The sequence below is a fragment of the Actinia tenebrosa genome, unplaced genomic scaffold, assembly GCF_029948245.1.
Source record: "Actinia tenebrosa isolate PJP-AT-01 unplaced genomic scaffold, QUT_ActTen_1.0 PGA_scaffold5__44_contigs__length_20552954, whole genome shotgun sequence".
NCBI classification, from domain to species: Eukaryota; Metazoa; Cnidaria; class Anthozoa; order Actiniaria; family Actiniidae; genus Actinia; species Actinia tenebrosa.
The window spans coordinates 5,344,245-5,370,390 of record NW_028292582.1 but is presented as its reverse complement, the minus strand read 5'-3'; the positions used below and the strand labels follow the sequence as shown (position 1 = coordinate 5,370,390).

The 26,146-nt window shown below is 38.5% G+C and overlaps 2 protein-coding genes and 1 pseudogene across 2 annotated transcripts; 1 reads left to right on the top strand and 2 right to left on the bottom strand.

Moving 5' to 3' along the window:
- Nucleotides 1–674: 674 nt before the first annotated feature.
- On the top strand, nt 675–3,219 carry LOC148906370 (uncharacterized). Its single transcript, XM_089037739.1, has 3 exons — nt 675–1,130; nt 1,391–1,605; nt 1,896–3,219. The coding sequence occupies exons 1-3, from the start codon at nt 842–844 to the stop codon at nt 3,063–3,065; spliced, it is 1,674 nt and encodes a 557-aa protein (XP_088893865.1). The 5' UTR covers nt 675–841; the 3' UTR covers nt 3,066–3,219.
- On the bottom strand, nt 2,634–5,445 carry LOC148906369 (uncharacterized; annotated as a pseudogene).
- Nucleotides 5,446–5,538: 93 nt separating this feature from the next.
- LOC116291611 (uncharacterized) lies at nt 5,539–10,995 on the bottom strand. Its single transcript, XM_031698791.2, has 2 exons — nt 10,835–10,995; nt 5,539–6,452 (listed from the first exon to the last, which is right to left on the bottom strand). Exon 2 carries the CDS (start codon nt 6,436–6,438, stop codon nt 5,890–5,892), a length of 549 nt encoding a protein of 182 aa, XP_031554651.1. The 5' UTR covers nt 6,439–6,452; nt 10,835–10,995; the 3' UTR covers nt 5,539–5,889.
- Between the last annotated feature and the right edge of the window lie 15,151 nt (nt 10,996–26,146).

Here is a 26,146-nt window from a genome sequence, read left to right as displayed (position 1 = left end):
ATGCCTCACACACACAAAAAAAAAACGCATGAGATTTGGTTATGATTACCATTATTTATTATTTTGATATTACATAATTTTCTGTATCTAAAAAATATACGATATATCTAGCGACGACTTGCATCATTTTTGTGTCTCTCAGCACAATTGCAAGTGGTTTAATGCGCGCAAAATGTTACTGATTGAAATATCACACATACACGTTTGTAATCAAGCTAAACAGGAAGGGGGGGGTCATTTCAAGGTACCGTGAAATATTGGAGTGCCCCCCCAAAATTTTTCAGCTTCCGCCGCCCCTGCGGTGTGCGCGCCTTTTTGCCGTAGTGTTCAGGGCCGTAACCAGGGGGGAGCACAGGGTACACCTGCATCCCCCCGTAAAAGCTTAAGGTCCGCTCATCTATCTCCTTCTGCTTTAAAATTGCATGTAAATGTTTTTTGATTAAATGAAGACCACTTTCCATCTGCATATTGTAGAGTTTTTTAAGAATCATTCACCCATTATTTCCTTCTCTTTTTTTTTTTTTTTGTATTTGTTTTTGTTTTTTGTTTGTTTGGGTTCTGCAAATCATTGCCTGTGCACCTCCCCTGCAAGATCCCTGGTTACGCCACTGTTGTTGTGCGTAAGGAATCTTAATGCATTTTAGTCTCATAAAGCCATGCGCAGATGGAAATACTCCCTTTGCTAGATCGCGTAAGACCGCTGGAAAAAGATATTGGGGCGCGCTTCGATAACTTGGAATCGAGGCTATCCCTGTATACGAACTCATCTCTCTGTGACAGATATAAGAGGTTTTTAGTATTAGTTGCTGTTAAGAAAGCTTTTTGATCGTTTCAACGACTTATGGAGGTAAATAATACTAACAAGAAAAGGCAAAGAAGCCGAGGAAAGCAATGTGCAGCAGCAGCTTGCAATAGCTTTGAATACTTGAACGATGGAAGCCGTTCAAACATTCGGTTTTTCCAGTTCCCAGCGAAGGTATCTTTGCGAACTCGCTGGTGCAACTTGATCAAGAGGCAGCATGGGAGAGATGGATTTTATGTTAAGCCATCTACAGTGGTCTGCGATAAACATTTTCAGCAAGAAGACATTTACAAACCTCCAGGAGGAACGCGACATAGGTTACGGCCAGGTACGTGAGCTAAGTGATTATCGATCAAGCTGGATTTACTTTGTTTGATTGTTTCATTCAAAATGCTTACTGCATGCATGGAGCCTATGTAATGGCTTATAACATGTTCTTTCAGTCAAATGATAAGTAAAAAGTCAGATACATTAAATTCTACTTTCCTTGTGCCCATTATAGACTAGCTCGAACCTAGTAGCTTACTCAAAACTCGTTTCACTGTTTAAAATTACCTATTTATCACTATCGTTTCACTGTTGTTGCAGGTGCAGAGCCATCGATTTTCGAGTGGTCACCTCAACCCAAGAAAAAGACAAGAAGAGTTTTGACAAGAAGAGTGTTAAAAAGTAAAGAAAATGTGTCACCAAAGCCTCAAGAACAAAGCGTTTACATTGACATTGAAGAGAAAAAGGACCTTGAAGAGAGCCCCAGTGAACCTGCAGTAAATGTATGCGAGACTGACGAAACTGATATGCCTCAGGTAGTTACATACAAACTATTATGAATGGTTTTTTTCTTTTGCCCAAAAAATATACCCTTGGTATTATGGGTTTACCTTGCGAGTATAAAACTAATAAGTCTCATTTTATGTTGCACTGATAGCAGCACAGAATGCCATCCAAGTGCTCAAATATAAATGTTTGTAAAACTTATAAATGTGTTGTGCTGTTTTAAATAACTACCCATAATGTTATTGTTGTTCATTGCTATATTTATTATTATATATTTATGAGAGTAAACTTGACAAAAAACTTTCTTGTTGTATTGCAGGTACAAGAAAAATCCACACAGACTGACTGGTCATTTGATTTTCCATCATCTTCAAAGAATAATGACCATGATTATGCCTTCACCTTTACTCAAACACCTAAGTACCCTTGCGAATACCAACAGACTATGCAGGAAAGGCTAGAAGTCAAGTCAGAGATGTTGAACAGTCTTAGGGTTAAAGTGGGAAATTTACAGAAAGAACTTGATGACTACAAAGAAAGGGAATTCAGCCTTCAGAAATTTAAAGATGATGACTCTGCCATTCAGTTTTACACTGGATTCCCCAACTATGATACACTTGTGCACTTTTTTAATTACATTGAACCAAAACTTGAAAAAATGCAGTATTGGGGCAGTGGTGATGTAAAAGATTCCCAGACATATCAAGAACAAGGCAAAAAGAAACCAGGTCCCAAAAGGAACATAACATTTATAAATGAGTTTTTTATGGTATTAGTTAGACTTAAAGTTGGTCTTTTTGTCAGGGATTTAGCTGATAGGTTTAACATCTCTATGGGTCATTTTTCCAAGATTTTTTGTACCTGGATAAATTTTTTATATTTTGAATTAGACCAGTTATTTCCATTTCCTTCTCAAAGTGCAGTGAGAAGAAATATGCCAGAGCAGTTTGCTCTGTATCCAACAACAAGGGTAATAATTGATTGTACAGAGATATTTGTGGAGGTTCCCTCTTCTATGACAGCGCAATCATTAACATGGTCGAATTACAAACACCACAACACTTTTAAAGCTTTAATTGGTATTTCTCCAAATGGTCAAGTAACCTTTGTTTCTAAACTGTGGGGTGGAAGGGTTTCAGATAAGTTTATAACTCAGCAATCAGGCTTAATCCAATTTCTTAATACTGGGGATAATGTCATGGCTGACAGGGGGTTTGATATTGGAGACATCTTACCTCAGGGAGTACATTTAAACATTCCTCCTTACAAAGGTAGTAGAAATCAGCTTACTGCTGAAGAAGTTCAAGAGACAGTGCATATTGCATCTGTACGCATTCATGTGGAGCGAGCAATAGGGAGAATAAAGGGATATCATATTCTTGATGGGACCCTGCCTTTAAGTCTATCTCATGTAGCTAATCAGATATTTACTGTTTGCTCCTATCTAACTAATTTTTTGCCACCTTTACTCCCACCAAAATGTATCTGATTAATAATGAGATTATTATTAAGATAATTACAAAAGTATTTTTCTACTATAAAAGTCTTCGAATGACTATTTAGCTATCAAGTAACCAAGAACTTTTTGTACATTTCATACAAATCATGTATGTAAGATTTAGTAATAAAAATACAGTGACTTGTTTTGTCCAAAAACGTTTTTCTTAAAAACAAACCATATGTTGATAAAAATTTGTGCAAAATTGTTAATAGCCTGCAGTCAGTATACCCACAAAATACATGTACATGTAACTACTGACTGCACTTTAACTATATTTTACAAGGCTAAACACTTCTTTTGGCCTTTTGTGTCTTCTTGAAACTTTTCCAACCACCATGCTTATAAAGTGGGATGCCATGCTGAACTCTTCTTGTAAACACTTCGGGGAGAAATGCCCTTCGATAGAAGTATTCGATCCTTGGTAGAACAAAACTAAACCACCACTGTCTATCAAAGTATACTCTTTCAATGTTCAAGTTTGCTGGACCAAACCAAACTACAAAATCAATCCATTGTAGCTCACAGACAAACATTTGTCCCTGGACTTGATAGTAGTATTGATGACCATGTTTTAGTTTAGGAACTTGACCGTCTCGTATTGATAAACAGAAGTTTTTGTCCTGGCATGCTTCTTCAACAGACATTCCTTTCTTCGAAAAAGGACATTTCACTTCTAATCCACCCTGCTTCTGCCCATTAGCATTCTGGTCGAAAACCATTCTGTCAAGGCTTGCCCCATATCCTGGCCTGACTTTTGAAATAATTGTTCCTACTTCCCAGACTTTCAAATTTGCATTCCCCTCTCTAGCTTTCACTGCAATGTAGTCTTCAACTGCAACAGATTCATGCAACTGTCCATATTCAAGTGCTGGAACAGGCTTTCTGACATCAGGGATATACATCATCCTCTTTAGCAGCTTATCAGGTTCTGACGTCCTGACTGCTGCAGATTTGAAATTTGAAGCAGTCAGTTTAATCCTCTTTAATTCCCGCCAAGATGCATTTGCACTCTGTCCTCTTGTCATCCTCTCAATTGTTTCTATTTCATTGTCATCAGCTTTCTCAGTATAAATGTCAATCATTGACTTAAAATTCATAGTTGAAATGTCATAAAAATCATTGAATGGCAACTCAATATCTTGTTCTATTTCAATATCTGGTGCACTTTCAGGAACTGACTCACAAACATTGTCAATAATCAAATTCTCATCATCAACTTGCAGAGGCTTGATATCATGAAACAAGAAAAATGAAGAGCTTTGCATAGATTGAGCAAGATTGGAACACAGTGTTTCAAGTCTTCCTGTGTTTATTTGTCTGTCATCTGGAGCCCTTGGATCATACAGGCTGTTTTTTTGCTTTTTTTCTTGCTTCTTTTCCAAAGCTATACTTTGTAATTACGATGTCATCCACTGGCTTAGGCTGTATCCGAACATTTCGAGGTACATTCCAACTACATAGCCTTGATGTGCATGACACTGGCTCACAGCTTTCCTTCAAACCTCTATGGGAGAAGTCTTCCATGGCAAATAAGACCCCACCAACATGATTACAATGGCCACGACCATGTACACCCCTCCCTGCTGGGCACATACAAGCAGCTTTTAAAACATCTCCAAGATGAGTGAAAGAGATAATGGCCTTGTATTTCTCTTGCTTCATGGAAGCCAACACTTCTGCTTCGACATACGTAACTCTCGTAGAACAACCGACTCGAATGTCTTTGATATGTCCCTCTTTAAAAAACTGATACGCTTTGAGTTTTTTGTAAGCTGATGTCTGAATAGATGTGTGGTTATACTTGGATGTCTTGGTTACAAGGTAATCGTAAAGCTGCACAAGGTTAAACGTGGGTAGGTTTCGTAAGTCCTTGCTCCACTGGCAGTGTGAACATTCACGCGATAGCTTTTCGTAGGTTGTTTCTTCGTTGCTTTTAGTGTTTGATACGATATTTACTAATGCTTGCTCTCTGGCTTGCGGTTTTACATAATGATCCTTGGTCTCAGCATCTCCTTGTAATCTTAAATCTTTCCTTTGGAAAGTTGTGTGACATCGAATCACAAGGTCAGACTTGTTTCCACTCGACGTCTGATTTTCACGACGTAAAATCTCGCGTAATTCCTTGACAGTAAACTTTTTTAGCTCATCAAGCGATGGAATGGTTTCCATTGAATTAGTTCACTTAAAAATTTCAAATAAAATCACCGTATTACTGACTTTTGCTACTACTTGGAATAAAAAACACACTCGTTGATAAGGGATTGTTGTTGTTGTCACGCCAGCAATACAGGGATAGCCTCGTTTTCGCGTTAGAAGCGAACACGCGGCTTAGAGTCCAGCGGTCGCTAACCGAGAACTCGAAACTGGAGTATTGCGTAGGAGTGGATGGAGAAACGCGTGGTTCTCGAAAAATCCCAGGAAAATTACGTGGTCACAAAATACAAATAATACTCCAGTCAAATTGATCTCTCATTAATTTTATTGTTTTCTCCGCCTAGAAACGTTTCACAGTCAAATCCACAAATATTCTGCTCTCAAGTGACCTCTGCAATTTCGAAAAACTATTTAGTTCTTCACTTAATTTCGGAGTTTTTAATATACTTCAACATTAATTGCAACTTTATATATCTCAGTTATCTTTAATACCGCTAAGTCTTTTAATCTAAAAATATGGAAGAGCTTCAAACGAGTCCACCTTCAATTACTTAACCTCTTCTTTTTTTTATTAATGAATTTCAAATGGAGATATATTTCTCAGAAAGGCTTTAAGCTAGTTATCTTGATCATTCTTGGAGATTGTTGGACGTACGTTTTATTTACCGCACCATAATCCGGGGGGACAGTTAGTAGAAGAACGATCTGCTAATTTACTAGGTGCACTTCGTTTCTTGCCGCACCACAATCCGGGGGGACAGTCATCTTCAATACGGCGGAAAAGCTTCTCATCTATTGGGCCTTGCTTGAGATTTTCTGGGAAAACTTTGTTGGCTTTATTGGGGTTGATTTCTTCAGCTTGTGGGTTAACAGTTTGTACGTTTTGTGCTTGATGCTGTGGTGTTTCAAATGCCTTCAAATTCACTTGTCGTTTTTTGCCGCACCAAATTCCGGGGGGACAATCATGACCGGCAAACTTCGTCATGGAGAGTCTGTCTTTAGTCCTCTTGTTCAGTCCTCGCTTTTTTCCACACCACAGACCAGGTGGACATTTCTGTGCAAATCTAGATATCGATGATCGTTCGTCCAGTGGTTTACTAATCGATTGCTGTTCGCTAAGCCCCTTGTCATATTCTTGTGGAGTGGAGGGCGAGGCTGTGCACAGACAGGCTAAACCAATTAACATGACTATCACTTTAGTTTCCATGGTGATACTAATATCTGTGAAAAAAGCAACGTCATATGCATGAGTATCTTATAGTAAACCCAGTGGCGAATCTAGAACGGCCGGTTTCAAGGAGAACGGCAGTTACTTAGAAAGGCATCATATAGCGCCCTGTTATTATTTTCAACTCAAAAGGGGACAACCAAATTCACCCCCTGTAATCCGCCCTTCAAATCATGTCAAATCAATTTTTTCTTCTTTCTTTTTTTTTTTTATTCCCTTCTATCTTTTATTTTTTCATTTTTTCATTTTTTTTCTTTCTCTGCGTTCAGTCCTTCTTTCCCAGCAGTTTATTTTTTTCGCTTTCTCTCCTTTTCTGTTTCTTTTCCACATACATGCACACCTACCTACCTACCTACCTACCTACCTACCTACCTACCTACCTACCTACCTACTTACCTACCTACCTACCTACCTACCCACCTAGCTATATACATACACACACACACACACACACACACACATACATACACACACACGCACACACACAAACATAAACTTTATTAATGTGTCAAACTTCTAGCATGCCACAAGTAGCGCACTAATCGGGGACACTTACAGAATAAATTAAGTAAATAAGTTAAAAATTATGCTAGCTAATAATTAATAATAAAATATTATATGGACAAATAATTCAAAAGTAGTAATATGTATGTGTAGACGTATACAAAAAAAATGAACTTAAATATTGAACTATAGTTCCATTCTCTTCTCGTAACGGAAGTTTTTTGTCATGTTTATCTATCGGAACGGAAAAACTCCACAAAGAAAGATCCTTCTCAATCAGAAATCTAATGCTACTTGCCATTACTATCATGAAGATGAACTGTTAATGCTATTTAGACCGAGTGTCTGCTTGAACCAATGAAGCGTAATCGTTGACAAAAACATCCGATTAAATGTGCCATAACATAATATTTTTAATAACTGTCAGGTAAAAATATTTCGGATGAGATCACCAGCCTAGCTCAGTCTTTCGTGGCATAAAGAAGTTTGCTACATTGCAATCAATCAAATGCAATTAATGAATTACTGAGCGCTTTCTTTAACCAATCACGTAGCTGGTCGTTTTTCCTTATTTGCATAAAAGCTACATTCCACACCCCCTAACTCACGAACCTTGATGTGGCCTTCTTCCAATTCTTGGAAATTGTCTTGTGAAAATCTTAAGCTAAAAAGCCGAAATTGGTTTAAAATTAATTTAAATTTGGTTTTAGTTATATTATATTTAATTTGGAATCAAACTATCTGTGGCAAGCAAGTGGGGGGAAGAATTGCCCTATTTCACTATGACGTCACAACGCAAAGGATCATGGTCGTCGGACGGAGTCAAATCAACGCAAATTCACCGAAAATGGTCCTAAAACCCGTATCAATCCACAAAGAGAAGAAGAATAGCCAGCAAACGCAGCAAATATTTTTTAGTACATATTAACACATATATCTGAAAACCAGGCCATTTTAGATTAAACTGTTTCGCTAGGAGCAAATTTTGTTGAATTTTTTATTGGATTTGGCGATTCTATCCCCCACATAAACAAGCAGTGACGTCAATTGCCTGTATTTGTTTTTGTTTTGATATCATGTGACGTCATGAACGCCATATTTTTAAAAAACCATCATGGCGGTCTTTTGTTCTTTTTTTCTATTTCATTTCCGCGCTCTGCCTCACTTTTAGATATTATTGGAAACTAAAAATTGAATGACATAAATAATAACTAGAAAAGATATTTTGAATTAAGGAATAAAATTAAGAGAGGTGTTCACTTGTCAATGAGGATAGGAAGTTATTAAAAATACGTACGAAGCTAAGCCTTGATAATCTCCAAATCAAGCTTATCCAGGCGTTGTTTATCTCTGCTATTTTTCGCACTTTTCAAAAAGACAGTTACAAAAAACAAACGTGATTCTCAAAATTCACGCAACTAGCTGGCGGGTCTCATGTAATATATATACCAAAGAAATTCGCACAATAGATTTGAATAGCAGTTTTGCTAACTCCCACATGGCACATACCGGCTGAGGAAGCTTAAATACAATCGCATTGAAATGTTCAATGGAGAAAAACAGGATACGGCTCCTATAGGAAAAACTAATTCAAACGTTTCACAATGGCAGAGATTTCCTGTGAATCAAGTAACAACCTCTGGGAGAAAAGTAAAGCTATCCAACGATGTTTTGGCCAAACAAATTTTTAAAATATTAATAGGAAAAATCCGAAAGCCGTGGTTTTGGCTGCTGCGATTTCCTTCACTCTACGCAGTCTTCATTCATTCTATTTTCTTAGTTTTCTTTTACTCAAATTTATTTTTCCGGAAGCTTTTGGATTAAGAGACAAAACTTCTGCTTCAACGATCGTTTTGTTTAGTTTTTGTTTTTGCTTCTTCTTAAGTTTAAAAGATTTTTTTGCACTCCTTTTGACTTAATCCGGTCCGCGATCTACATATATTTATCGCGTTTTAAAGGCGATAACTGACCAGAAATCAAAACAATCGATCAGAGGTACTTAACTTTTCCAGATAAGTCGTACTTTCTTGCTAAAGGGCATTTATGGCCCGGAGGGAGCGAGTGAGGGGAAATTCCGTGTTAATTAAGCCATAAACATCGTATGTGTAACGTTATAACGGCATCTGCTTGAACGAAAACAATACCGAAGACCTTTACCAGTTGATTCTATGAAAATGCGTCTTCAAAACAAAAGAGCAATTATCCGAAAACGGTTCGAAGCTTAGTTATGGAAGCTAATCATACTCAAATTAGGGTTTAAAAATTAAACAAGATCAATTCTTGTCGAAACGTCAGGAAATATTACATGTAAGATTTAAGAGGAAAGTAACATAAAGTAATCTGTATTTATTTATAAAATAAGGAGTATTTTGGCTATATCATACTGAATAGATCGATTCTTAATGTCATGTTATTCTATTCAAAGCAAGCCCAACTTTTCATGGAAAAAAAAACGACTCTCCTTTACGAGCCATTATCATTTACAGGATACTGCTAGTAATTGGCTGGAAATGATCGCAGTTCTTCTTTCATTTAGCAAATCAATTGTTTAAATCAAACGAATAAGATTTTAAAGTGTTTTGGACCGCGCACTGCACGAAACTGGTATACCTAATGCATGCCACTACCAGAACAGGTTGAAACCGGTTATTTCCAGATTTGAGATTCGTTTGAAATACTGAGGAATTTGAAGAAAATGTACTTGTAACTGGCATGCCAACAGACGAACTCTTCGATCAGATGCTGACGTTGTCGCTATTAAGAGCCCCGTTGTGAAGTAATTGCTGCTGAATTGATACCCGTTCCCTGGTGACGCTAATGAAACTAAATGAAATTGTCTTTTGATATGCGTGACTGCAATACTGAGAAAGGACGCATCCTTTAATTTAACAAGGCTTTGATCGAATCTCAGTAGAATATGAACCATCATCATGGGATCCCGCGGGACGGGATCTGCAATTCGTGCTATCCTTAGGCTTCTCGAATAAGGACATAGATAGTCCAGTGTTTGCGGTTTGGAGACTTATCAGTTCGGTTGCAAAATTCCGCTTAGCATAACATTACAGCGAATTTAGACCGTTACCTAAAAGATTGATATTTGTCAAATTTATAGAACTCTCAACACTACCTTAAACTTAGAAAATACCTACGACTTTAAAATATGATTATTGAGAAGATTATAAAATAATATAATAACCAAAGAGAAAATCAAAGTGATTTTTGACTGCGACTTCAGATATTTCACAAATTGGGCCGAGGACAATTGGCACTGGCCAATTCGAGAGGGCGGCTTCAAAAAAAGAAAAATTTAAAAAAGGGCGGTTTCAGTTCTATAGCCCAATAATTTCCGATAGTCCTACTTTTTCATTTCATTTTTCTTGTGAATGGGAAACAGCTTTTCGCAAAACGAATGAATATATAAATATCGGCAAACTAAATACTGAAAACACTTTTTTTTTTTCTTTTTTTCCCTTTTCGGTAGAGAGCATAAGAAAGACTTAAAACGAAAGAATACAAACTGAAGATAAAATTCAATCGTACGTCAACTACTTCGGTGAAAGTGGACTCAAAGCTAGAAATGAGTTTCATAATAAAATGGAGAGAAGAAACAGAAAAAAACTTTAAAGTTATTGTGGAGAAAGATCCTAGAAATATATGGCGTAGAAATTGCTGTGGCGTCCTGACAAATTAGCAAGATTTGATCAAAATTTTCAACCCTTGTTTTTCTATTGACGTTTAAAATTACACCAAAAAGTATAATGTGAAATAAAACTAAGCTAGCGAGAGTCTATATTTAAAACTAACAGTTGACTGAGAAGATATTTATCGACTTAAATCAGTTTTGCTCAGGAATAATTGGAATATTGCTTACCCGTTTTCTTGAGATTCAGAGCTGAAAAACTGCAACGGCTAATTGTTCAGTGATTAACAAACTAACTCCAGTGTCTGATCTGATAATCTGATTTCAGACCAAAGGAGGGTGTCAGAGAAAAACTACTTAGAAAAAATGAGAGCACAGTGAGAGCAAGTTATCATTGGATAGGTTTTTATACTATTAGAAGCGCGCGTTGAAGTGCGTCAGCTAAAGGTACGTCATCAGAATTTATATATCACTACTATGATTTGTTCAACTCCTTTATGTCCTGTTACTTGCTCAGGGCTTAATTGGGTGAAACGCCTTGTCCTAAATGGAAAACAATCTGCTTCAAACATAAACAAATGCCACATGGGAAAGAGATTATGTACAGCCAGGCACCTCAGAATGTAGGAGTTCCATGTAGGATATTGAGTCGAAAAGCGCCCAATACCGCCATTAAAAGAAAGAAAAACCTCTTGATCCCCGGAACTTGCATATTATTGCATTGTTGGTTCATGATAAAGCGACCAGTGGATCGTGCGTCTTCAAATTAATAATAGAAGCGCGAGACGCGCAGCTGCTACCGGGCTGCGTCAAATGCGAAACGTGGAAAACCCTTGAACAATTACTCGCGGGAAAAAACTAGACTTAAACTGTCCTTTTTGCTATCTGACAGTTGGCTAGACAATCAAATAAAGGATACGTGATCATGAACTTTGTACAAGTGCATTCAAATCATTTAGCGGGATGTGGTTCTGTCGATGGATTAGTGATTTTCTATAACTGGAATTTTTGAAATCTCTTTTTGCGAGTGTGTGTTGTTTAAGGGATATTGATGTAAGCCCGACTAAGTAAACCGCCTACGCTTTTCTAGGGTTTTTTTTTTTTTTTTTTTTTTTAATTTATGGGATGCCATGCATTTCCTAAGAACCCTTTTGTAAAAGTAGATGCTCTTTTTCTGAGGAGAAATGTCGTAAAAAGAATATCCAACATTGTAAATCGTAGAAGATTCCAAAGTTTCCTTGAAAGATCACATTGTTTATGTTGAGGACGTGTTGCACAAGTACACGGTAAGAACACGTTAGAAGAGTCCAGTAAGGCAAATCAAGCATACAGGTCAAAGTCAGAAGAAACTAGCTTCTCCGATTTTAAAGTTCTATATTTTTCAAGATTCTAAAATGAGGTTCGAAAAAAAAGCAGCGAAAATATTCTTCAATAATCAGAAGCACAAATATGTCAGTTCTGTGACTGCAAGTTGTTGAATAGGAGTTTTCTTTCATATAAGAGCCTAAGAAAGCGGAGTCTCGGTAATAGCGAAAATATCGTGCGACAGTTTCTCTCACACCCTTGAATTCCAAAGATAAATTCCAGTTGTCACGAAAAGTGAACCAAAACAGAAAAAAAAAAAAAAGAAAGAAAAATTCAACAACAATCAATATCCTAGAACTCATGACCAGCACAGAAGATGACTATATTGGTACAAATTGTCGTTAATGCAGAAAAAAATGATCAAACAGACTTGATGCTAATGTATCCTAATGATGGGGGAAGTAAACAGGAAAGCAGCCCAGAACTCACTTGAATAGCATAAACGAACGCTTTAAAATCCTATCGATGTTTACTAGATTTCTGTACGTTATGGTAAACAAAACTCAAGGACCCGAGGCATTTGAAGTCAATCTTTTAATGTACGTCCTGAAGTAACGCCATCATATTATTCATTTCGGAAGATTTTCGAAGAGAATTTAATCATCAGCTTTCCTGTTTCTTACGCTCACTCCCTCCGCTTTTGGAGTTATATTTTCCAAAGAGAACAAGAGTGTTTACCCATCTATTTTATCTCTGCCGACAAGAGAATTATCTCATTTCTAGCAAAAGGTTAAAACTATAAACTATTTCATTGCTTGAAGGAAAAGCGGTCATAGCTGAACTTAATTAAAGGGACTGACACGAACAAAAAGGCTTACAAAATAAATATCGTTCCCTTTGTTTGGAATTACAATTTAATGATTATAACAAAGAAGAGAAATATAGCCAAAAGGTCTAGTGTCAGTCGTTTCGGAATGAAAACTTAAAAAAATAAAAATAAAATGGGGAAAATGAATTTTGGCTTTGTGTTTTAGTGAGAAGTAGGATTAAAAAAAACTAACCAATTTGGATTTTATTTTGACGAAAGTATTTCTTTTCACTGAAAAAAATAGGATTTGGTATACATTCTCAGACTATGAGTTAACATCCATGGTTTCTCTTTTCAGTTTCCTTAATTTTTCAACGAAGACTTCGAAATTTTTTAGTTTTTTTAATTTTTTCGGTTTTTTCACGTTTTAGGAAGTTTATTCAAAACTGACAGCGTGCCAAGCGCCAAATTTTTATTCGTTGCTTCCTGTAAAACCCATGTCGCGCGGAAAATTTCACAAAAAAAGTTGTACTTAACTCATATCGACCTTTGTAATAAAATGCCGTTAAATCAGTGATTTTGGAGTCTCATTTTCAAAGTGTGGTAACAGCCTTGAAAGATCTTTTTAAAATGCACCAGAAATTTCCTTTATTTTCTTTTTTTTAAACAGAAAAACGCTTGTGTTTTAAACTCATCGGAAACGATTGATCGGTACGTGCGGCGCCACCTAGTTTAAGTTGAACGTGAACTATTATTGTGGGGAAAAGAAAAAAAAAAAAAAAAAAAACCGCTAAAAAAGATTTAGCACAGGTTTGAGTAAAGAACACTTCATTTCTTCTTTTCTTTATTCCTGAAACAATTTTTTTTACAAAATAATCTAAGGAATTTGCTACGAAGTTGTGTTTTTATAAGACTGATAGTTTTATAGGAAGACGCCAGCTGGACAACTCGATCAAAGAACATGATGTTGCAAGGAAGTATTTACGCCTGAATCAAAACGCTTACGTTTTAAACGGCAATTATTTAGCTTAACCTTTTATTAAAGTGTCTATAATGGATGAAATATGAAATTAAAAGTAACTTTCAAATCTCAACTTGGATTTGTTATCAAATCGAAGGAAATGAATAGTCATTTTCGATTAGCGAAAGTGTCTGTGTGTTCAAAGCAAAACAAGCGCCAAGCAAAAGTGTCCTTTTCTTGCCATTTTTTCTTTACTTATTACATCGTTAAAATATGTTTAAGTGTTCGAAATAAACTGAGATTATTAATATAAGTTCTTTCAGTTCTTTTTCAGTTGATGTTCTTAAAGGAATCTTAGCTTTGTACAAAATATCGGTCGAGAGTTTTGGAAACTGATTTCAGTTGAATTTTTCGAAATGTTTTGATCTGTCTTCAAATCATATAAGTCATAATTCAAAACATGCCGGGGCAAAATCAGAAACCTTCGGTCTTAAGAGGCGGAAGACTAAATAGATTAACGCTTAAAACGAATAAACACAGAGGAAATACGGTTTAAGTGCAAGTATAGAATGCTCTGTGTTAAATTGAAGGATGTGTTACTAGAGTCTAAAACAGGTCGCTCGAAAAACACTGTACTTTGCTCAACTTTTATTAGTGAATGGATACCAATTAGAATTGAATGTTGATGGCTTAAAATAAGAAAATAACCGGAGTAAAAAAATACAAAACAAAAAAAACAGACTACTCATTAAGCTGTTTAGATTTTTGTCAACGGAAAACTTAGTAAAACAACTTCTAGAAACTGGAAGCGGCTGCTAATTGACTGCTTTCATGACTACATGGCAAACGTTGAAAACACAACTGAAGCAGGGGCGTTTTAAGACCGTTTTTAGCGCTGAACGTTTAATCTTTTAGCGTAGCTCTTAGTTGAGAAAGCTGGCTTAACAAAATCGTTTTTGGTGCTTAATTAAATAATATAAATTGTGTCTATAAATGGGGTCAAGTATGAGTCCATTGTTAAGTTTTAAGACACTCAATCTCATAAATCCGTATCAGATAATTTAGGAGCCACACTTAATTAGGGTTGAAGAAACCGATTTAAGATCTAAGATATTTCAGTTTATGCCATTTTAAAATCGCACGTACAGTTCAAAAAAGTGGTTTAAGAAGATCAAAATTAAAATCAAAGCCAGTTTCGGCTAAAGCAAAAATCGATTCAGTTTAATCGAAATCTAAAACAAAATCTACTCTGATCTAAGTAAGGGCGTGGCTTCTCACATAACGAACCCTGGAACAACCTCTGGTTTGATCTAAGTCAAGGCATGGCTAACTCACCTATCAATTCAAACCCTGCAAACAACATCTGGGCTGATCAAGTCAGGGCATGGCTGACTCACAGATCAAACCCTGAAATAACCTCTGGGCTGATCAAAGTCAGGGCACGGCTAACTCACAGATCAAACCCTGAAACCACCTCTGTGCTGATCAAAGTCAGGGCACGGCTAACTCACAGATCAAACCCTGAAACAACCTCTGGGCTGATCAAAGTCAGGGCACGGCTAACTCACAGATTGAAACCTGAAACAAATTCTGTTATGATCTAAGTCAGGGCAAGGCTAACTCACAGATTGAACCCTGAAACAACCTCTGGGCTGATCAAAGTCAGGGCACAGCTAACTCACAGATCAAACCCTGAAACAACCTCTGGGCTGATCAAAGTCAGGGCACGGCTAACTCACAGATTGAACCCTGAAACAGCCTCTGGGCTGATCAAAGTCAGGGCACGGCTAACACACAGATCAAACCCTGAAACAACCTCTGGGCTGATCAAAGTCAGGGCACGGCTAACACACAGATCGAACCCTGAAACAACCTCTGGGCTGATCAAAGTCAGGGCACGGCTAACTCACAGATCAAACCCTAAAACCACCTCTGGGCAGATCAAAGCCAGGGCACGGCTAACTCACAGATCAAACCCTAAAACCACCTCTGGGCAGATCAAAGCCAGGGCACGGCTAACTCACAGATCAAACCCTGAAACACCCTCTGGGCTGATCTAAGTCAGGGCACGGCTAACTCACAGATCGAACCCTGAAACAACCTCTGGGCTGATCAAAGTCAGGGCACGGCTAACTCACAGATTGAACCCTGAAACAACCTCTGGGCTGATCAAAGTCAGGGCACGGCTAACTCACAGATCAAACCCTGAAACGACCTCAGGGCTGATCTAAGTCAGGGCACGGCTAACTCACAGATAGAACCCTGAAACAACCTCTGGGCTGATCAAAGTCAGGGCACGGCTAACTCACAGATCGAACCCTGAAACACCTCTGGCCTGAAATGAGGATAACCCTCAGGAGGTGAAGTATCTTGTTATCTCTTTTCAAAACGAAATATTTTCCACCAACGACGACGAAATTTGATGACCGTTTTACGGATGCGTTATATTTTCTTTATTTCCAAGTAAAACGCTATGTTTTATCAAATTGAGTTACGAACAAAATGTTCGCTGCATGATTGGCTAATTCGCTAGGGCTGAGAGAAGCGAAATCATATGGGCCCGGTTGTACGAAGGATGGATAGCGAAGTAACCAACTTATAAATCCTTATCCAGTGGATAAGTCGTAGCTGTTTTCAATAAATTTATTCACTGGATAAGGATTTATCCCGTGAATAGCGCTATTCCCCCTTCGTATAACCGGGCCCAGGGGGTCAATGAGTCTGATGTAATCATATTTTACGAACTGGAAAAGGACTACAGAGACGCATGTTAAACTGCATGCCCGCTGTCTGTTCTATAGTTAGAATCAGTTGGAGTACCCACCAGAAAGCCGGAATCGTTTCTATACGTAACTACAAAGATTCGATGTGAATTTGTCTACTTCAGTCTTAGTTACTGATACATGGTGTTCTTCATTTCGGGGAAAATGTGCTTGAAAAATATTATTTTCGAGGACTGATTTAAAAATAGATGCGTAAATTTGTATTTTCTTGTTATTCTTCTTTTTACCTCCCCCTTTTCCTCTTTACTTTTTCCCTTCCTTTCTCCTTCCTTTCATTATTTCATTCATCCTTTTATTTTCTTTCTTTGCTTGCAATATTAAACATACAATCACAAAACACCTCAGTATCTCACCACGTATACGCTTTTTATAACCATTAAACTTAGCCAAAAATTGCCCTTGAATTATAAGAAAATTAATTTAATCACTCAAAAGATTAAGAAATCCATAAGACAATGGGCCAGCATTTATAGAACTGTTGACTGCCATACAAATGAAACTCTCTACCCGAAAGGTTTTGACAGTATTGGGCGTTATATAACATAGCTATTTTAGTGACAAATAAATTCAAAATAGTTCAATGACGTGTTCGTACGTACGTAAGAGACAACTGATTAGCTTTACTGCAATTTTCGTCAAACAAGCAAACTCTGTATCTGTGAGCGGCACGCTGAAATTTGTTTTTTCGCTGCGGTCAATCAAACCTAATCAGTTGGTACCTTTAATATTTTTGACTGGCCGCAGCAAAAAACCTAATTTCAGCGTGCAACACAGAGACACAGAGTTTTTCGCATGTTTATGAAAATTAAAGTAATTAAAATGTGAATTATCTGCATGGTAACCTGGTTTGTGTCTGCGCTGGAAGGATAATTTCAAGTTATATATATCATTATTAAAGTCGGATCTTCATATTGAAGAATGTGAAATTGTGCTGATCCGCCGAAATTCAACTTATGGATCGCAGGATAATAATCTTTAAGAATTATGAATCATGGTTGCCTTCATGAAATACTCTTTTTATTTCGGCTGCCATCCTGGTGTGGACCAAACTGGTCCACCAGCGAGTTTTCGCCATACATTTACTTAAAAAATACAGAAACTTCACTCGACATAGCTCGTATCAGAAATGCTCTAATACTCCAATTCTTTGCTCAGAGTTGTATTATTTGTGGCTCTATATGGTCATAGGGATTGTTTTATGATTGGAACCGAAAACCCAGCAAAATACCCGTGGTTGACAGCAAAAACCACGTGGTTGCAAACGATGAATGAATAGCTAGCTGAATGATTAAGCTATTTGTTGTATTACCCTTAAATGTAATAACCAGGTATTTCGGAGAGTCAAAAAAAGTGTTCAATCAACAACCAACTCTGAGCAGCATTGCTTGAGTGTTTCGTCAAACACAGTGGGTGGTGTCACATACCACGTGATAGCCTGGGTAAACAGCCGTTTTGCATACCGATGTACATAATATTTTCTCACAAATCCAAAGGTCAATTGAATGGCCTGCGTCAACAGGAGCAAAGTTTCGCACAATTTTGATAACAGTTGAAGAAATTAACTTATTTATTTATTTTAGAACTATTACATCATATTTTCTCTCTGTCACAAAACAAATCCCACAGTCACGTGATAAGCCTGCGTTAACAGCCGTTTCTTGCACTTCCATTCGTATCCAAAACGGCTGTATGTGACCCCACCCACTGTGTTTGAAGAAACACTCAAACAATGCTGCTCAGAGTTGTTTGTTGATTGAACACTTTGTTTGACTCTCTGGAATACTTGATTATTACAGTTATGGTTGGAGGGGTTATTACATTTATGGTGGGTTTTGATTATTACATTTATGGTTAAATGTTATTACATTTATGGTGGGGTCGATTATCACATTTATGGTTGACTGCTATTACATTTATGGTGGGTACTGATTACATTTATGGTGGGTATTAAATTTATGGTTGATTTTTATTACATTTATGGTTGTTATTACATTTATGGTTGATTTTTATTGCATTTATATGGTGGGTATTACATTTATGGGTGTTATTACATTTATGGTTGATTTTTATTGCATTTATATGGTGGGTATTACATTTATGGGTGTTATTACATTGAAGAGTAATACATTTGTTTGGTTAGTTTTATTTTCAGCCAGTCTAGTGTTACGCACGAGTTTCTAGGAAACACATAAGACCCAGTGAATTGTTGTCAAATGTGTTTTAATAACACCAACACTAACTTTTAGGTATCAAATATTGTATAACTAGACTGAAACCTAACTTAGTCTAGCTAACTTGACCTAAATGTTACAAACAGTCAGTTTCAAATTGTTCAAAATAGTGTTAGTTAAACAAAAGAAAACGATAGAATTAGCATAAAATAGTGTAAGTTAGTATTACTAATATTTCACGGATATATTGTTTGCACTCTAGCTTGCCTCCAGAGCTTTTAGTACTTGTTCTTGTTCTTTGTTCTTCTTCTTCCTCTTCTTCTTCTTCTGTGTAGTACTCTGTTGACCAGCTATTAGAACGGCAGGCAACTTGATGACTTATGCTGAGCGAAGGCTTGTACTTTACGAGGGCTAAACTCACAGCTCTGGCTGTACTCCTTATATACCTAACTTATTTCTGAATATAGACATTACGATATTTCTAAATATGATTATTACACCATTCCCGAATGTTCTTTGTAAATGTACTAAATGAAAAATGACTAAGCATCGAAGCTTCTAGAGGGTTCTAGACATTTTCTCTAACATAACTCAAGTAGAAGGTTACAGAATGTTATCGAATGTTCTACTCAGTTCTAATTAACAACTAAACAACTAAACAACTAATACAATAATAATATGGATCGATTGGCCCTCATAATACTAGATATATCATAACTGTCTTGATTCAGATCGACTATCCGATATTTTAAAAACTGAAGTCGAAGTTTTCGATGAGAACCTTTGCTTGGCCCCTTTTTTTGCATAATCGTCTAGTAGCCTCAGGTTTTATTTAACGACATCTACACACAATAAATAAATCCAAAAAGACTTAAAATATCTTCTTACCTCGTCGTAAATAAATCTCCAGAGATCTTTGCAATTATTTCACTTCTTCGTGTAGTCACCAACACCTTTTCGTTTCCTGTGAGCGTCTCAGTCTTTGCTGCGGCACAGCCTTATTTCAAGGCCTGTGAAATGGCTTGTGGATCCGGTGACTATCGACAGCCTTCGTCCCACTCTTCCTACGGAAGCTGAAGAAAAGCGTTCGATGTCTTAACGAGTCCGTCAGGTCATAATTATAAAGGGAACAGGATGGTAAATCAATTGGCTTGTTAGTTAGTGAAGAGCTGTCGTTGCGTGCGCTCTCCTAATCGTATTTTAAAGTTGCCGTAAAAATAATCTTACTCCTTGAGCTCTCATTAAATTGGAGTATCTTTATTAGTATCTTAAACAGAGTGATTTTCCTCACACCGTGAAATAGCTAGTTAGTAGAATACTACAGGTTTGTAGAACTTATTTCCATCGTTTTCTTTTGTCTTTTTACTATTATAGGCCAATTTCCTACTAGAAACTGTTTATTTGGCTGAGGAAAATCACTCCATTCAGTTTGCTTAAAGCACTAATGTCATAATGATTTGTTTCCAATGAATATAGCCTTTCCCGTGTACAAAAACTTCAATGATAATCCAATATATTGACTTCATTTCAATTTACGCGCGCAAAGTTTTGAGCAAACAATAATAATGAATGCTTTTTTGGTTCAAGAGGTTCCTAATTAGACGCACTTGCTCTTCAAATACTAAAGACGCGTAAATATTTAGGAAAATGCAAGTGCGATTTACGCCACCACTTTCCAAGAATGAAGTACAACATTTTGTTTTCATTAGGCAAACTTATATTCTTATATAAAGTTACTAAAGTTACTTCAGTTGTTGTGGCAATATTGATGGCATTATACATAACAGGAAGAGATAAAAAGTCAAGATTTGCACAAATTAGTTTAACATTATCTGTTCAATGGCGATTTCAGTGATAGACATATTTTTATTTAAGGTCGTGATAATAGGAGTTCAGTCCATACCAAGCCAGAGGCTAAGTTAAAATAAATGATACAATCCACGCTCATTACCACCAACCTTGATTAATTTTCTATGGCACACGACTCTCACGTTTTCAATAGCACACGAATTTCAACTTGTTTTTGGGGAGATTATTATTATTATTATTGTTAGTAATTATTAATAGGAGCAGGCGTAGCTCAGTTGGTTACTTCAGAGCTTGAGGTCCATGGTTCGATCCTCAGGATCTCCACGTCTGTTTCGACTTCTCTCTAATCCGTGTAGCTTCAGCTTTGAATACTCTTAAAACAGAGCACTGATAGAGAGAGGGAGTAAAGTGCGCACCGTCGGCTTCCATTGATAGCAGTTGAATTTCAACTGAAGGAACTAACGACGTTAAATATAGGTACTTTACCTTTACCTTAATTATGATAGCTATATAGCGCTCTTTTCCATATGGATATGGTCAAATGCGTTTTACAATGAGTTATGAACGAGAGGTGGTTAGTATGAGGTGTAGGCACTGAGGGTGGTCACTGCTAGGGTTTCTTTACGTCCTCATTAGGAAAGTGTACCCGAAGAAAAAATATTTTTCTGCGTTAGAACACTTTTCTATGTTAAATATAAAATACGAGTTTGTTTTATGTATATTTTCGAAGGTAAACGGACTCAATTGGTTCAAAAATAGAGAAGTATTGTCAGTAAATCTTAAAGAGACGTACACAATATACAAACACTATTCCCGTCACCAACTCCTAAAAAAACATTTACTGACGATCAATCACGCAAGTTTTTATCAATCCATTTTGTCGTATCTAAACTTGTTTATGATGACAGAATCTTTACAAAAAAGATCGCCATTTCATGGACGCGTGCAAGTAATTTGCCCAAATAATTTCCATCGTCATCCTTGATAGGAAGTCAATTTAATCCTAATTTTCTCTGTTGTAACTCCTTAATATAAAAATGGAAGTAGAAAATTAAGTGTAAGTGGTGTTGCAGTGTCTCCCAATTTGTGATAATAATGTGTAATTAGCTTTCGTTGAGAGGTATCGTTTAGGGGCCACTTGACTTTCCAAGTGCCTCTGCGTCGGCTATGTTCAGTCGACTGTTACAAACACACCTACCAAACTCTACTCACATGTAATGGCGAGTAGATTTTATTTAACACGCGAAAGAAAAATAACTATTTAGTTAGTACTATTTGATACAAAACAAAAGAAAATGGGTTGAGAGCCAACTACTAATTATTATGCGTACTATTTTTTCACGGGTCGAATAAAATCACTCTGACATGATTTTTAAAAATATTTTTTTCTTAATTAAAAAAAAATATTCTGTCGACTATTTTTTCACTTAGAATTAACTGGAAATTGTTTTAGAAAATTAAACAACCAAGGTCTTTTTCGTTGGCATTTTCTTCCTTCTCGTTTGTACGGAAAATCAACCAAAATATTGAATGATGATTATTCGGTTTGTTGACAATCCGGGCAAATAAATCATAACTATGTCAGTTGAATTTGGAATGTCTTGTTGTCTCCTCTTTGAATGCGCCGAAAGAAAAAAGAATATTTGTAAGTAAATAAATTTAATTCACTTGTGAGTTGGTGATCAGCAAATTTCGAAATGTCACCTGACTTCGTTTTGAAGTGTAGTGTGCTCACTTGAGTGGAAACGATGAAGAAATTGATGGACTTCGTTTTTATCCTTTAATCTAATTTGTCTTTCGAGAGAAAGAAAAACAGCTGAAGGAAATTGAATTTCTGAATATTTATTTTGAAGCTACTGAAGAGAGGAGAAGAGAAGAGAAGAGAAGAGGAGAGAAGAGAAGGGAAGAGAAGAAAAGGGAAGAGAAGGGAAGAAAGAGAGAGGAAGGGATAGGGAAGAGAAGAGAAGGGAAGGGAAGAGAAGAAAGGGAAGAAGAAGAATAGAGGAATTGAATGGAAGGGAAGGGAAGAAAAGAGAAGAGAAGGGAAGGGAAGGGAAGAGAAGAGAAATGTGGCTAAATGAAATTTAGGCGAAGTTAAAATCGAGACAATGCATGCTGCTCAGCGGTCTTCCCAACAATGTGCGGGAGGGACCCAGGGCATTATCAAGGGCTTACTTGCCGTGTTTGCAGTGCTGGTGGATTTGCACCAAGAGTTTTTCTAGTTTTTCCTTGTCCCCCCCCCCCCCTCTTTTTCACTGTAAACATGAGTAAAACCTCCCCAGAAAATTTCCAAGTCGACGACGTCCTCCACCTTGTCGTCTGGCTCGCCTTCAGCGTCGCTGTCTCCAGACGTTTTGGCGGCTATTCAGCTCGCTGTCAGCCAGGCAATGGCGGCTCAAAACACCACACCAACTCAAGGCTCTTCGTCGCTCCTTGAGGGCCCGTTCGCCTCCACAATAACGTCTTTTCTAGATCCAAGCGGAGCTGTATCTCCCAGTCAAACCCCAGCAAGCTCCCTCAGCGGAGGTAGGTCAGTTCCTTCCTTTTTACCAACATTTTCATTGCCAAACGCCAACGCTTCGTTGCCTCCCTCATTAAGTGTGAGCTCCACTGGCAGTACGCCAAGCTCGTTGTTTTCAGCGTCATCCCCCTGGGCTTCCATCATGCCCACATTATACAAGCCTTTCGTAGTAGGCCCTGGATATTCGCCCATTCCATCCAAATTGGTATCACAGATTGTTTCAGGAAAATTTATCGACCTGAACGATTTGATGCCCGCGAACTTGGCCCCAGCAACGGCTGAGGAACCCCAACTCATGCTAGATGGTCGTTTAGTGCTTACAAGCCAGCCAAAGAAAACCAAACGCCGATTCGACGACATAGTTAGTTGGACCGAGGCGTTTTCTATCTTCTCACTGATACTGTCATCCCATTTCCCTCAACGCTGGAAGGACCTGGTCTTGTATAAGCTACTTATTGTCCGCACTTACCGTCTTTTCGGGGGCCGTGCGTGGTTTACTTACGACCAAGCCTTCCGCGAACACGCTGCGGCAACTCACCTGACCGACTGGTCACAGATAAACGTCCAGCTTTACAACTTCCACACCGCTGGAGCATCCCAAAGGCCATCTTATAGCAGCACCATTTGTATTTCATGGAATAAGGGGCATTGTTCATCGCCCTACAACCCATGCCGGTATGCCCATAAATGTTCTAAGTGCTCGGGCAGCCATCCTGCAGTCGATTGCCACCGCGACGAGAATCCCGCGTCTGAGAGAATGGGCCGTCCTGCGTCGCCTTCCTCCTCACGCACAAAGTACCGTAAGTACTGACCTTGGCCCGGCTTTCCAGGCACTTTAGCCTCCCGTTTGATATGTACATTCGAAGTCCTTGCAATTTAATAGTTCTCCGACTTGTCAAGCCGATGGGTCGACGCGACAGTTCACATGCTGTCCACATTGCAATTAACTTTAAATATGTTTACCATACTACAAACAATGGCCTACTCAGTCATAACACTTTAAGTTTTAGTTTTATCGACTCTCTCACAGTAGATGTTAATATTGTTTCGCAATCGTTGCTACGACTCTTCACCTGTCGTATTCATTGCCTTTGCACTTTCCTCGTACTTTTTATTTTGCTTAACTAATAAAGTTGGTTGGACTTTGCCATTGCGTGTTTTGCTCGTTGGGCTCGCCCTAGCGATTTTTATGTTGCTTGCATAAAAGTTGGTTAGTCGTTTAACCGGTTGCCTCTACAGTTCAGTAAAGTGCATTATCCCCTGTCGCTTGCTACGACAGTTGGCCGGTCGTATTCATTGCCATTGCGTGCTGGCCCGTTGGGCTCGCCCTAGCCACTTTTACTTTGCTTATGTAATAAAGTCGGTTAGTCGTTTAACCGGTTGCCTCTACAGTTCAGTATAGCGCATTATCCCCTATCGTTTGCTACGGCAGTTTGCCGGTCGTATTCATTGCCATTGCATGCTTGCTCGTTGGGCTTGCCATAGCCAATTTTACCTTGCTTAAGTAATGTAGTTGGTTGATCGTTTAATCGGTTGCCTCCACGATTCAGTATAGCGCATGACTCACTTTGCTTATGTAATAAAGTGAATTAGTCGTTTAACCGGCTGCCTCTACAGTTCAGTATAGCGCATTATCCCCTATCGTTTGTTACGACAGTTTGCCGGTCGTATTCATTGCCATTGCATGCTTGCTCGTTGGGCTCGCCCTAGCGACGTGGCTGTTTCGACAGCAGCTGCACACCGCCTGCCTCATTCCTCCTCGCTTGATACGACGGTTTGCTTGGCGTATTCATCGATAGCGTTATACTCATAGTTACGTTCTAGCGACTTGTAATCGTTGCCATATACGGACATAGTTCGCTCGCTTATCACCTACACAATAATTTGATGTCGTGTCCTGCTGTTATTACCGTTTGTTCTGCTCGCCACACAACTTACCGGTCTGAATTTATTCTGCATTCGGTTGAGGTTATATAACCCCTGGCTTACCCCTTGACATCGCACATCGCGCTGCATCCAGAATCCTTCACTCGAGCCTTACTCCTTCTCTCTCATGCTGACTAGCCTCTTTATTTACCCTCTGACACGAGTATACTACCCCCCTTTTCTTCTTCCAACCAGGTCTGTAATCGGGACGTATTTTCCTTTCAGCCCTTCCAGCTCTTCCTCCAGTTTCCGCAGTGTCGCCTCTCAAGGGCGACCACTTCGCGTTGGAGTTACAAAGTTATCCTGATCTAAAACGAGTTTCGTATGTGTTGAGTGGCATTTACCATGGTTTCAGGCTGGGCTTCAACGAGGCTCCCCTTAAGCCAGCTAAGCGTAACAAGAAGTCTGCAGAAGAACACCCCGTAGTGATTGACGAGTATTTGAGCAACGAAGTGGCTTTAGGCAGGGTCGCCGGCCCATTTGATCATCCACCTATACCGAACCTGCACATAAGCAGTTTCGGAGTTATCCCCAAGAGTGGCCAACCGGGAAAGTGGCGTCTCATTGTGGACTTGTCCTCCCCTGAGGGCTCGAGTGTGAACGATGGAATAGATCCGGACAGCTTTTCCCTTCAATATATAAAAGTCGATGACATCATAACAATGATTAGCAAGTTAGGCATTGGTGCGCTTATCGCCAAATTCGACATTCTGTCAGCCTTTCGGAATGTTGCTGTTCATCCTGCTGATCGCGTTCTCCTAGGAATGAAATGGCGTGATAATTACTATGTGGACTTAGCCCTTCCGTTTGGTCTTCGTTCCGCACCTTTTATCTTTGACTCAATCGCGTGTATGGTGGAGTGGATTCTGCGCCATAATTATGACGTCCCTGACCTGCTACATTACTTGGATGACTTTATCATGGCCGGCCCTCCAGGTGCCAATGTGTGTAGCCGCAATTTAAGCACCGCCATCAACGTCTGTTCGTATCTCGGCATCCCTCTTCACCCCGAGAAGTGTGAAGGTCCATCTACCTCACTGGTGGTTTTGGGTATCGAACTCGACTCTCTTAATCAAGTTGCCCGCTTACCGGAGCTCAAGCTAACAAGGCTGCGGTTGTTGTTCGACTCTTGGGCTAATCGTCGATGGTGCCGTCGAAAGGACCTCGAATCTCTCATTGGTCACTTGCACCATGCTGCTAAGGTCGTCTGGCCGGGTCGCACCTTCATTCGTCGCATGATAAACCTACTGTGCTGTTTT